Consider the following 12,499-nt stretch of genomic DNA (forward strand, 5'->3'; position numbering starts at 1 on the left):
AATGTGCTTTAAACTCAGAGAATCATAGAGTTGCAAGAGACCACAAGGGCCCTCAAGTCCAATCACATTCTGCCATGCAGGAACTCTGAATCAAAGCATCCCCAATAGATGGCCATCCAGCCTCTGTTTAAAAACCTCCAAGGAAGGAGACTCTGCTACACTCCAAGGGAGTGCATTCCACTGTCGAACAGCCCTTACTGTCAGGAAGTTCTTTCTAATGTTGAGGTGGAATCTCTTTTCCTGTAGCTTGCATCCATTGCTCCGGGTCCTAGTCTCTGGAGCAGCAGAAAACAAGCTTGCTCCCTCCTCAATATGACATCCCTTCAAATATTTAAACAGGGCTATCATATCTCCTCTTAACCTTCTCTTCTCCAGGCTAAACATCCCCAGTTCCCTAAGTCATTCCTCATAGGACATGGTTTCCAGACCCTTCACCATTTTAGTCACCCTCCTTTGGACATGCTCCAGTTTCTCAATGTCCTTTTTGAACTGTGGTGCCCAGAACTGGACACAATATTCCAGGTGAGGCCTGACCAGAGCAGAATACAGTGGCACTATTACTTCCCTTGATCTAGACACTATACTTCTATTGATGCAGCCTAAAATCACATTGGCCTTCTTAGCTGCCCGTCTGGAAGGGCAAACGACACCCCCCTGCCCTCTGCCCTCTGCCCTCTGCCCCCTTCCCCCTGGAGAAGTCCCACTCTGGCCCTGCCTCTGCTCCGACGCCGTGGAGGCCTTGCTGTGGCGCCTGCTGCGGAGGAGGTACTTCCAGGGTGCTCCCATGGCAACGGGGCCTTGGCCGCCGGGCAGAGCAAAGCCAGCCTGGTTGGCGTGAGGGAGAGAGGGCAGGGGCAGCCATTCTTTCTCAAGCCTCACCATGCCTGCCCTGGGGCCTGTTTCCCCATATTAGCCCCGGCCTTTGTGTCACCGGAGGCGTCTGGCGCTCCTTGTGCGGAGGGAGAGAGGGAGGGAGGGCGTTTCAGGAGAGAGGCCCATGAGCTCCTGGCTCTGCTGCCCCGATAAAGGCGGAGGGGTGCTGGGGACGCGGCGTGGAAGGACGCAGGGAGAGGTATGCAGTCTGGTGGCATCTGTGGGCATTTTCTCATCGGGAGGGATTTTGCAGCACCTTTGAGACTAAAGCTCTTGTCGCCTGCTTCCTCAGACTGAGCTTTCATCGATTTGGGCCTGCTTCCTTAGATACCTTCGAGGAAGTAGGCTGAAGTCTACAAAAGCCCATACTGCCAACGCCTCTCTTTCAATTAGGGCTTGTCTGCACTGGCAAAATAGCAAAAGTGGCCTCGATTCGACTTGAGGCTCCCCTGTTCACACAGCGCAGGCCAGGAGGGAACCAAGACAAAGCCCCACCCCAAGGCTAGAAGCCCTTAAACTCTGCTTTAATGTCCATCATCACACTGACATACAAACAGCAGTCTCAAAGGTGGTGCAAGATCCTGTTACATAGTGATTTTCCAGACTGACACAGATGTGTCTTTGAATTTGTATTGTTTGTTATTGTAAGGTACAAAAATAGTAAGCGGCATGCCTATTCCTCCCCCCCCCCCATGTTATTGTGTAGTGTATCCAAGTGTGTGCTTCAAAACTTTTCTGAGCACACTCCACCTTTGCCTTCCTTACTGGGCCATCAGGGAGTAAATGCATCAGAGGAAACCCGAGGAGGAGACAAGGCTTGCAAAATAGGATCCTAAATATCACGCAGTTCTTTGCATGATGTAAAGGTCACAGATGTCCCATGGCAACAAAATAACAGCATCGTGGATGAATACAGAACGCGTGGACCTAGCAATACTTGCTTTTTCTTTGACTACTTGAAAGAAAGATAAATTCAGGTTTCAATTCATCATTAAAACATCTTCTGTATTTCTAATTGACAGCATATTTTTTGTTACTGACATTTCATTGAAAGATTGGTTGTGATCTTATATAAAATGATTGAAAGCTGGGGAGGGCTGTTGTACTTTTAATGGCTGTGTAAAAAAAGGAAATTTCAGCAGGTGTTGTTTGTTATCTGGAGGCATGCAAACTACAGTTGTTGAAGTTCTCTCTTCCATGTAATTCAGTCTCACAAGCCTAAAAATATGTACCTCTCCTCGCCAGCCCCACAGCACTCATTTATCTGCCAATTCGCTTTGCCTCTCCTTTACATGTATATAGTGTACTTCAAGCATAAAGGATTAGATAAATATACAGTGGGCCCTTGGTATCTGCTGTGGATTAGTTCCAGGAACCCTTGGAAATCCATGGATACTCAAGTCCCATTAAATACAATGGCACGGTAAAATGGTGTCCCTTATATAAATGGCAAAATCAAGGTTTGATTTTGAGGTTTTTAAAACAATAATGTGTGTGTGTGTGCGTGTGTGTGTGTGTATGTTCAAGCTGTGGATGTTTGAATCCATGGATATGGAGGCCTGACTGTATAAAGGAAAGAGAAACTTTAAATGCACATTGTAAAATCTACTGATTTAATTTTCACACAGTTGCCTTCTTCTTCTTCTTCTTGCATGTGTCCAGTGACATCTGGACCATACATAAACAATCCACTTCCCAGTTTTTACACACACACACACACACACACACACACAAACATACATTCTCTGTGTCTGTATTATTTCTTCAACCCATCTGCATGGATTTACAATAACTTCATCTTCTGGGGCCTGAAGCTCACGTGTTTGTGTATGTACGTGCGTGCCTTCCAGTCATCTATCAAACTTATGATGACCCCATGAATGTCATAGGGTTTTCTTAGGCAAGGTGGTTTCATAGAGGTGGTTTGCCATTGCCTTCCTCATAGCCTACAGGACCTGGTGTTCCTTGGTAATCTCCAATCCAAGTGCTGAGTAACCAGGGCTGACCCTCCTTAGATTCCAAGATCAGATGAAATCTGGAGCCTTCAGGATATTTAGGCCCTAGGTGCACATATGTAAGTAACTAAAATGTCCTATTAGTCCTGTTCTCTTGTTAAACATTATTGTCCATTGGGCTAGGGCCCACCCACATGAGGTATGGGTGCTCTGAAATTGTAAGAGAAACTATGCCGTTTCAGCCAAAGACTATAATAAATTTGGTAATGAACAGATATTATTATTAATAGAAAAAGTAAAATGAATAACAGTTACAAGTTGGTCACCAATATAAAATCCAAAGCAAGACTTCAAACAATATTCTTCAGATCTTTGCCTCATCTGTTATAACTGTTTTCTTGGAACATGTGTTCTAGTAGCGAACTAATTTATAATGAATGCTGCAGAATTGTGGTCTTACAAGTACTGTATTCAGCTACTAATTTTAAATAACGTTGTATGAATCAAACTCCAAATGGGGAGTGTTTTCAGCTATCCTAAGTCTATACAAGTATTGTATGTTCTAGTAAACCTCTCTGGCTTTGCTTAGTGAACGAAGATTCAGGAAGGACTCATCCCGCACTTTGAACAAGTGCATTGATGACTAAAAAGGCCAATCTGGGATAAACAGGTCCGGTTGCAGAAAGCACAGCAGAAAGTCTCCTTGGGTGATGGTTCCAGGTTGTGGTTCTTTCTGTGTTGTCGTTTCTCTTTGAGACTCATTTGGAGTGAGCTTTCGAAAAAGGCTGCAGCATCGTGGATAGTGCGTCTTCATGCCTCCTGGTGCGAGGCCAGGGCGGACCATTGTTGGTGATCAATTTGGCCAAGCCTGAGATCAGGGACGTAGCCAAGGGGGGGTTCTTGGGGTCTGGACCTCCCCTTCCATTAGAAAAATGAATGGCGTGTGCTGCTGCACTGCCACACTCAAGCCTCATTATAATGGTGGCACTTAGTCTGGACCCCCCCTTCCTAAAATCCTAGCTACGTCCCTGCTGAGATGTTGTTTGTTAGGTATTTTTCAAATACTGTATATGCTTTTCTTGAACTATATGTACTTTTTAAAATGGTTTCGATATTTTTAATGCTATTTTTCTATACTAGCTTAGTGAACAGGAAGATCTGCTACCTGAAAGGCATTAGCAAGAGTGCAAAACTAGCCCTTAGTTTTCATGTGCCCCCCCCCCCCACAAGTCTTACCCATGGTTGTTCAGGGCGCTCTGACTCCACTGCTGCTGCAGCTGAATTCCTCTCCCTCCCCACATTTTACCCCTATAATAGCACTTCAGTTCCTTTCCACTGTCCAGTGATCCTCATACAGGTTGCTATCTCCCCCCCCCCCCCCAGGCTCGCAGTGTGGAAGATCTGTAACAGGATTCCTAGGAAATATATGGGGGCAGGAGGGTGCACTATTAACCTCTGAGGCAACATCACATGGGAAGCACTGGATCTCCAGTGTGTATTGAAGTGCCAGATACATTTTTGCTATTTAAAAAAGTGCTGGTGGAGCACCTCAGATAGATATTCTGACAGCAGAGTGATTGTGCCAGTGAAGATAAGTTAGTGGAATAAACAGAATGCAAGAATAGGCAACATGCTTGGGGAAACAGCATTCTCATCATGTATCCCATATTCCTTCACTCCACATCTCTGCACCCACCAGTGGGCCATTTTGATATTGTGCACATGTCTGATGTAGCCCCTATCTCCAATAGACTTGCCATTTGTGGGGCCATTGTGTTTAGGCTTTTATCTGTTAACGATTCACCATATGCACATGATTGACATGGCAGTGGCTGCAGTTCATCTGATAATTTGATCTAGCAACCTCGTACAAGGCTACTGCTCTCTGCTCATATCTGTTTCTTCCATGAGTTTAGGGAGATTAATTATTTTGCTTAGGGTTGGATTTGGACCAACAATGTCTTGAGTGTATTTGTCGTTTCTTTTAAGAGAATGCATCTCAGGCAGGGTTGGTTGGTTTAAAACAAATTACCTTTTTAATATATATATATTTTAAAAAAACACTCCAGGTCTTTTATATTGATTATTCATGGCCCTGTACAGACAGGCCAAAATAAAGCTGCTTCGGGTCACTTTGGAGGTATGCTATTTAAATGATGCATGTGCCCTAAGAGTCCGGAAGCCACGCCAAAGCCACGCTCCAGTCCTTAGGCGCAGCTTCTGGACTCTTAGGACACATGCATCATTTAAACAGCATACCTCCAGAGTGACCCGAAGCAGCTTTATTTTGGCCTGTCTGTATGGGGCCCATATATCTTTTTTAAAAACTGGCTATTATTACAATTCTCCAACCCTCTTACTGGAATAATGACTTTGAATTTAAACATTGTAACTTTCAGACTTTATTGGTAGTTGTTCATTGTGAGACCAGCATTCAGTGTCAGTTGCTTGTGTTTAATAATTTTATTTTATAGTGCAAGAAATGCCATTCAGAAACAAATCCTTCAATTAACATAAATTCAACCAAAACATCTTACTTTAAAAGTGTTTTTTAAAGAGCAGTTGTTATTGAAGTTAGTGACCATAGCATCTGAACTGCATTTTTCTACTGAATTTTCTGATTTGTTCCTATATTGGTGTAGTCCTACACATTAATGCAAAAAATAAAAACAAACTGGTTTAAACAAACAAACAACTCATTTTGTCTCCAGCCCTGATTCCAGGTTTGTGTTGTACATGTCGTTGCTGTGTGGTCTCAGTGTTGTTTGTGTTGTGGATGCGGCAACAACAGCAATTATGCCTGCAGTTCAGCCTGTGCAGTTGCCTCTTGCATGTCACATGTAAGCATCATTGCTGGTACAGTTCAGCAGCTTTATTTTGGCAGTCTGTATGGGGCCTTGAATTGTGACTATGAAGGGCAGTAAGGGAAAGAGCTAGTTTCAAGAGCTTCATCTTACATGTTTTACTCAGAAGAAAAGTCTTACTATGTTTCATGGGGCTTCCTAGCAAGTCTGTTTAGAGCTTAGAGGCTAAACGTAACATTCAGTAAATACTTTCTTCTTTGCAGTCTCTATGCATCACACGTAGGGGTTCTGCATCTTTGTAGGACCTAATTCAAAAAGTTGTGGAGCTTAATGACTTGAAGGTGAGATCCAGACTTTGCTGCACCTTTGAACTATGCCAGGGTAGTAGGAAGGCATATATATAGTCCTTATTTTGGCTTTCCCTTTGGCCTGCCCACATTTTCTTTCCTTCAGAAATAGACAGGAGAGAGTTAACAAGCATCCAGTTTCTCCTCTTCTCTCTGCTCTTGTCTCTCAGCAGTGCAGCAGAGAGCAATCTCTTTTTCATCTCTACCATATATAGTGCTACAACCTGCCCAGTCTCTTGAGAGTTTTCTGGCTTCTTATGAGACTTCCTAGAAGCAGGATTGCATAATTTCAAAGTCACAACCTTGGGAGTGGGGTTGTAGGTCAGTCTGTCACTCATATGTATCTCTGAATGAATGCATGGATCCTTAAAAAGGGGGCAAGGATGTATTCCTGCCCTGCTGTGGTGTTTTGCTTCTTGCACCATCAAGGGTAGGTGGCTGAGATGAAGACACAGCATCTGGATCATCCCCATATGGCTGGTAAGGGTAGAATCACAGACAGCAGTGAGAAGGAGAGAGAAATTAATAAAACCCACCATAGCAGAAAATTAAAACATCAAAGGTCCAAAACACATTGCAGAAATAATCCAGTTAGAGACTGCTTTAACTGCTGTGGTTCAATACTAGGGAATTCTGGTAACTGTAGTTTTGTGAGACATTGAGCATTCTCTGTCAGAGAGCTGTGATGCCACAATAAATTACAATTCCCTGGATCCGCTAACACTGAGCCAGGGCAGTTGAAACGGTCTCATACTGGACCAAAATTAATTTAAAATATTTGTAATAAAAAAGGTCTTGATTAAAAAATAAAGATATCATTCCACAAGTGGAGTGCCATAATTGAAAAGGTCTGCTCTATAACACCCTTTGGTGAAAAGGGCATTATAAATAAATTTTGTTTTTGTTGTTATAATCACCATCATCAGTCCATATTGTCTAACCTGTTAATATGGGAGAACATAGGCCTCAAATAAAGACTTTACTGTATAAGCAGATTCATATGAGAATGGGTCAGGGCCCTGACTGCACAGGTCGAAAAAAACATCCTCTCCCTGTTACCATGACAACAAGTCTGGCCGATGCAGGACACAGTCTCTGGTCCTGGTATGAGTTATCTGGACAATGTCTGCCAATTCAGCACTGAATCTGGTGTATACTCCCCTCCCCCTAAAATATCTTTTGTAAAAAAATAATTTGTTTGCTCCAGAAAACCATTTGTTGTGATGCTGGTGGCTGTTTACAACACATCCCACTCTGCCACCTGATGCTGCCATAACAAGTCACTCACTCTGAGGTCATAACAAGGCGCCCAGCCATGTGATCAACATTGAGTGCCTTTTTCTGAGCTCAAGAGCAAGCAACTTGCCACAGTAGTGGCAGCACCAAGTGGTACAGTGGGAATAAGATGCAAACAGCTGCCTGGCATTGCAACGGAAAGCCCCAGGTAAAGTGTGTGTGTGTGTGTGTGTGTGTGTGTGTGTGTGTCAGGGCAGCTCCGGAGCCAGAATATTAAATAATAAAGAAAAATAATAAAATATGTAACATAGTTTCAACCTCCTGTAATGTGAAGGTAACCTGGCTGCAACATCTGTTAAGCCATTGATTCCCAGGGTTGATTTGGCTGATATGGCTGGTTTTATGTTGTAAGCTGCAGTGGATGCTGTGGCAAGAAAAAGTGGAATATAAATTGAATAAAATGTAGAACTGATGAATCTATTGAAGCTTCAAATAAATCATTAGAGGCATCCCATGGGCAGCACACTGCAGTAGTCATTCCTGGATGTTAAGAGAATATGTTGCCTTTGGTTCAAAACACACTGCAGAAATAATCCAGTTTGAGACTGCTTTAACTGTCTAGGGTCAGTGCTAGGAAATCCTGGGAATTGTAGTTTATTGTGGCACCAGAGCTCTCTGACAGAGAAGGCTAAATGTCTCACAAAACTACACTTCCCAGAATTCCCTAGCATTGAGCCAGGGAAGTTAAAGTGGCCTCAAACTGGATTATTTCTGCAGTGTATTGGACCTTTGTAAACTTATCAATGGTGTTCTTACCCATTGTGTGTATACTTGATATAATCATCTCAGCTGTATATGATAATCATACATTCTACACTATATAGAGAGACCCAACATGGTGTACTGCTTTGAGCATTGGACTATGACTCTGGAGAGAAGGGTTCAAATTCCCACTTGGTCATGGAAACCCACTGGGAGTCTTTAGGTAAGTCACACTCCCCCAGCCTCTGAAGGAGGCATGGGCAAACCCCCTCTGAACAACTCTTGCCAGGAAAACCCTGTGATAGGTTGCCTGAGGGTCACCATTAATCGAAAATGATTTGAAGGCACACAGCAACATTATATGGAACTTGAGAAGAATGATGAAGACATTAATCTCTTGTCTAATTAACAATTCTTATCATTCTCAGGTTCAACAATGCTATACACAGAGAAAGATTTAAATGAAGTTCTTATTTATAAAGAGCAAGAACTGAAAGAACTACAAGCTCGTCAGACGAATATCCAGAAAACTGCAGTGCAAGAAACCCAAAAGCAACTGGAAGAAATGCTTAAGAAGTTCAACAGTTTAAAGGAAGATTTTACATATAATCTTAAAGTTCTTGAGGAAAGAGATAGAGAGCTGGAGCATTATGATAAATCATTCATGCATCTTAAAATGGTTGAAAATGCCAAACAGGCAGAGGTTAGTGAGCTTAGAATACAAATAGTTAAGTTGGAAAAGGTACTTGCTCAGGAATCCAAAAAACAAGAGGCTCTACAATACCAATATCAACAAAAACTTAAAGAACACCAGTTAGAATTGAAGCAGCTTCACAGGTAAGATATGTCTGATGCTGTGTAAAAATTGCCTTTTCCAAATCTAGGACTTTTGTATTCAAAGACATAGCTGTATTAGTCTGGAATATCAGTATACAAAGGGATCTTGTAGTACCTTTGAGACTGAGGCCCAAAACACACAGATGTGACTGCTTTATGTAACTGCCCTGGCTCAGTGCTAGGGTATCCTGGGAATTGTAGTTTATTGTGGCACCAGAGCTCTCTGATAGAGAAGGCTAAATGTCTCACAAAACTACAGTTCCCAAAATTCCCTAGCATTGAGCCAAGGCAGTTAAAGTGATCTCAAACTGGATTATTCCTGCAGTGTGTTTTGGACCTTACTCTGCTTCTTCAGAGGCATTATGTCTGGGAACAGATCTTTATAATCAAACTATGAATAGCCATAGAAATTTGAAATATGTGGGTATGGTGATGAGGTGACAAAGTCAGTTTTAACTATGTTTGTTGAGGCACCAAGGCAGGAGGAAAGATGGATAGTGGAGGAAGTTTTGGAATATAGTGTTATGCTGGCTGGGAACCAGGAAGAAGATGTGATAAACTGATCAAGACACCCTCATGAGGCTAGGGTGTTTAGTGTTATACAGTGGGACCTTGGTATCCACAAGGATCCATTCCAGACCGCCATTAGATACAACAGGACTTCAGGTAAACCCCTGTTGTCCTCAAACAATGGGGCTTACCTGAAGTCCTTGGGGTGGCAAGCCCACGGATAACACTACACTGCATTATTTGTAGTGTGCCAAGAAACCATTGTCTCTGCTCAACCCACTGTTGATTGACTGGAATCTAGCATTGCTTAGCTACCAAACAATTCACTGTAAACTACTCTGTGCCTGTGTATTGGTTAAACCAGCACTCCCCAAACTATCTGATGTGGTGGACTGGCAGTTGCATCAGGGGCCAGTGCCATGTTAGAATTGTATTGTTATGGAAAAGCAGTTGATGGTTCACAGGCTGACACCAGTCTAGCGGCCACCAATTTAGGTAGCGCTAGGTTAAACTGCAGTGCATATCTGTTACAGTAGATGTGTGGCCAGGCTAAATTTGTTATTAATTATAAATAAGCATAGATGTGATGACCATTTATGGCAAACACAACGTGGCCTTTCATACCTTTGAATGCCACACGGTTTCACGTTGTAGTTCATAGAAACACCTATACATAGATGTGATATATGTGGAGTATATTCTATATGAGAAGCTAACATTCGTGAAAGTAGAGAACGAATGATAGTTACATGCATTTAGGACATGTCTGTGTCAGCTGGTATTCCTGTCTAGAGAATTTCTGGTGTCCTTTGCATCTCATCCTGGTAATTGATTTTATTAGGAGTCTACTTCTAGGGAAAGATAATATCTCTTCTTATAAAGTATTTGCCTGTCCCATCATGATCCTGGATAGACATTTTAATAAAGTTTATTTGTGACTAGGTCTCTGTTCAAAAAGGAAATTCACAGTCTGGTTTGTCATTGCAGCTGGTATATAATCATCCTACTCCACCCCAGTGTTTCAAACCAACCTGAATATTCACAGGACCTCCATTATTTTTATTGAATTATGTTTTGCCAACAGGATCTATACAATGAGTGACTGATTAGAAATTATAAGTAATAGACACAAATTCCTTTTTTAAAAAAGTAATGGGAAAATACCAGTCTTCTGTTGATAATATTGTTGCAGTGTTTATAAAATACAGCAATGGTCTTGAAATGCATTGCTTTTTGTGAATTAATTTTATACAGTTGGCCCTCCGCATTTGCGGCTTTGACTTTTGCAGATCTGATTAATTACGGATTTGATTAATATGTTCTGTCTAGGAGATTAGTGAATGTGTAGGGTCCACCATTATTATTATTTGGGAAAAAGCAAAGTAAGGAGATGGCATGCAATTCTGTTGGTCTTTCCTATCCTCATCATAGCAGATGAACCTCCAGTACAACATGGAGAGAATAATGGGTCATCTAGAGGTGAGAATGATCTACTCTGAGCAATGAATTGTCAGTTAACCATCCCTATCTTAGAACTCCCGTGACTTTGCATAAGAATTTGATTGACAGATGAATAGGCTACCTCAAGCATGTCATGACTGTTTGGCCTTTTGTTGCCAGAGTTTGTTTTCCTCTGGTGTGTGCTAGAGAGTAAATATTTCCAGCTGACCAGTAATACTAATGGCCCCAGTGTACAATGTGTATGTCATACCAATATCTACAGTATCATGATTTTGTACATAAACTAATAAGACTCTTTCCTACGGTGTCCATATCATTCCTCAGTTCTATCTCTTTTCTTCTTTTCTATCATCAAAGAGAGGGCAAGAAGGACAGATCATACATCAGATCTTCTCTGGCATTAAAGCTGTTTCCCAGGAAACATAAAATTGCTCTCTAAATTACTGTTATTCATGCATTACTATAAATTCACTCTGGATTTTTAAAAAAAAATACTACTGAATTTTCATTTATAGTTCTAAAGACTCTGATATTAGCCATCATCGTGAAGAGTATGAGAATATGAAACAGCAGTTGGAGAGAAGACTCCGGGAAGTAGAAGGTGAACTTGCTTTGCAAAGACAGGTACAAAAAGTTTTCTAAACTAATTGAATAGGAATGATTTTGTATGTTGTGTTTCTCACAGGAAAAAAAAGACAAAGAAATCTGCATTATACCTCAGTGTTGTAAATATACCCCTGTTGTATTCATTTAGAAATAGGCAAGTCTGCAGTTGGTTTACCATTCAAAATACTGTATCAGGTAGTTTTTATCTTTTTGCTCTTCTTCCCATTCTGGCAGTCTCCCACTGGGAAAAATTGGTAGGATTGTGTGTAGTAAAATGAGATGGTGTAAAATTCTTGGGGGGAGAGAGCCAAACTGCTATGCTAAATTCACCAACCTTGAAATTTCAGGAAGGTCAGAACTATAAATCAAGACCAGCTTTAAGCAGTTGGAAAGGCTAAATAAACACTCCAGTTTCTGCCAGCAGTCATTACATCTCTGATTTCAGGGTTCTCTTCCTTTCAGCTTTGTGTGTAACATTAAAAGGACTGTCAACTGACTTGAGACATTTTAACTGATTGTTTGTTTACTTTTTATAATTATGTACTCCCTTATACTAATTGATTTCAGGGCAGTTAGTAGCAGTTATATCTTAAATTCCCAATGTCACCACTGCCTAGCGGATGCTATTGGTTGTTTGCATCCAAACAACCTGGAGGTGGGGACAGGCATTGGTTGCAGAAGGTGGGTATAGCTCTCTGAAGTCCCAAGGGACCAGATGCATCCCCTAGATATCTGGATGTTGCCCACCCCTGTATTATGCTAACTTTCTGGAATCAAAACACTTGCAAGACAAACACCTTAGCTTATACCCTTCTCAGTTAAATATGGCCTGAATTAACTAATAAGATAAATATATAGACAGTTTAAAAGCCCCCCAGTCTCCCCATCTAATGTGAAAATGGGACCTAATGCAAATGTTATAGTGCTCTTTTTCTTATATGACTATCTTGAAGACATATAATTTAATCTTTGGGGTTGAGGTCTTTAAACAGAGGCTGGATGGCCATCTGTTGGGGATGCTTTGATTTAGTCAACTCTATGATTCTGTAATTCTAGATTTCCTGCATGACTGGATGGCCCTTGCAGTCTCTTCCAATTCTATGATTCT

At 41.7% G+C, this 12,499-nt stretch overlaps 1 protein-coding gene across 11 annotated transcripts in view; it reads left to right on the forward strand.

Moving 5' to 3' along the window:
- Positions 1–703: 703 nt before the first annotated feature.
- Positions 704–12,499, forward strand: part of CCDC57 (coiled-coil domain containing 57) — a 115,515-nt gene continuing 103,719 nt past the window's right edge. For 8 of the 11 annotated variants that reach the window (XM_089537814.1, XM_089537821.1, XM_089537886.1 and 5 more), the window contains exons 1-3: positions 8,138–8,200; positions 8,406–8,814; positions 11,301–11,409. In XM_089537814.1, coding sequence (XP_089393940.1) covers positions 8,176–8,200; positions 8,406–8,814; positions 11,301–11,409 — 543 coding nt within the window. In that variant the 5' untranslated portion in view covers positions 8,138–8,175. Of the gene's footprint in view, positions 766–991; positions 1,073–7,400; positions 7,424–8,137; positions 8,201–8,405; positions 8,815–11,300; positions 11,410–12,499 lie in introns of those variants that run through there. The other 3 variants (XM_089537839.1, XM_089537832.1, XM_089537849.1) reach the window with 3 other exon arrangements.

Source organism: Sceloporus occidentalis, unplaced genomic scaffold (genome assembly GCF_023333645.1).
Source record: "Sceloporus occidentalis isolate IW3139 unplaced genomic scaffold, rSceOcc1.0.p SCAF_1, whole genome shotgun sequence".
Classification (NCBI taxonomy): domain Eukaryota; kingdom Metazoa; phylum Chordata; class Lepidosauria; order Squamata; family Phrynosomatidae; genus Sceloporus; species Sceloporus occidentalis.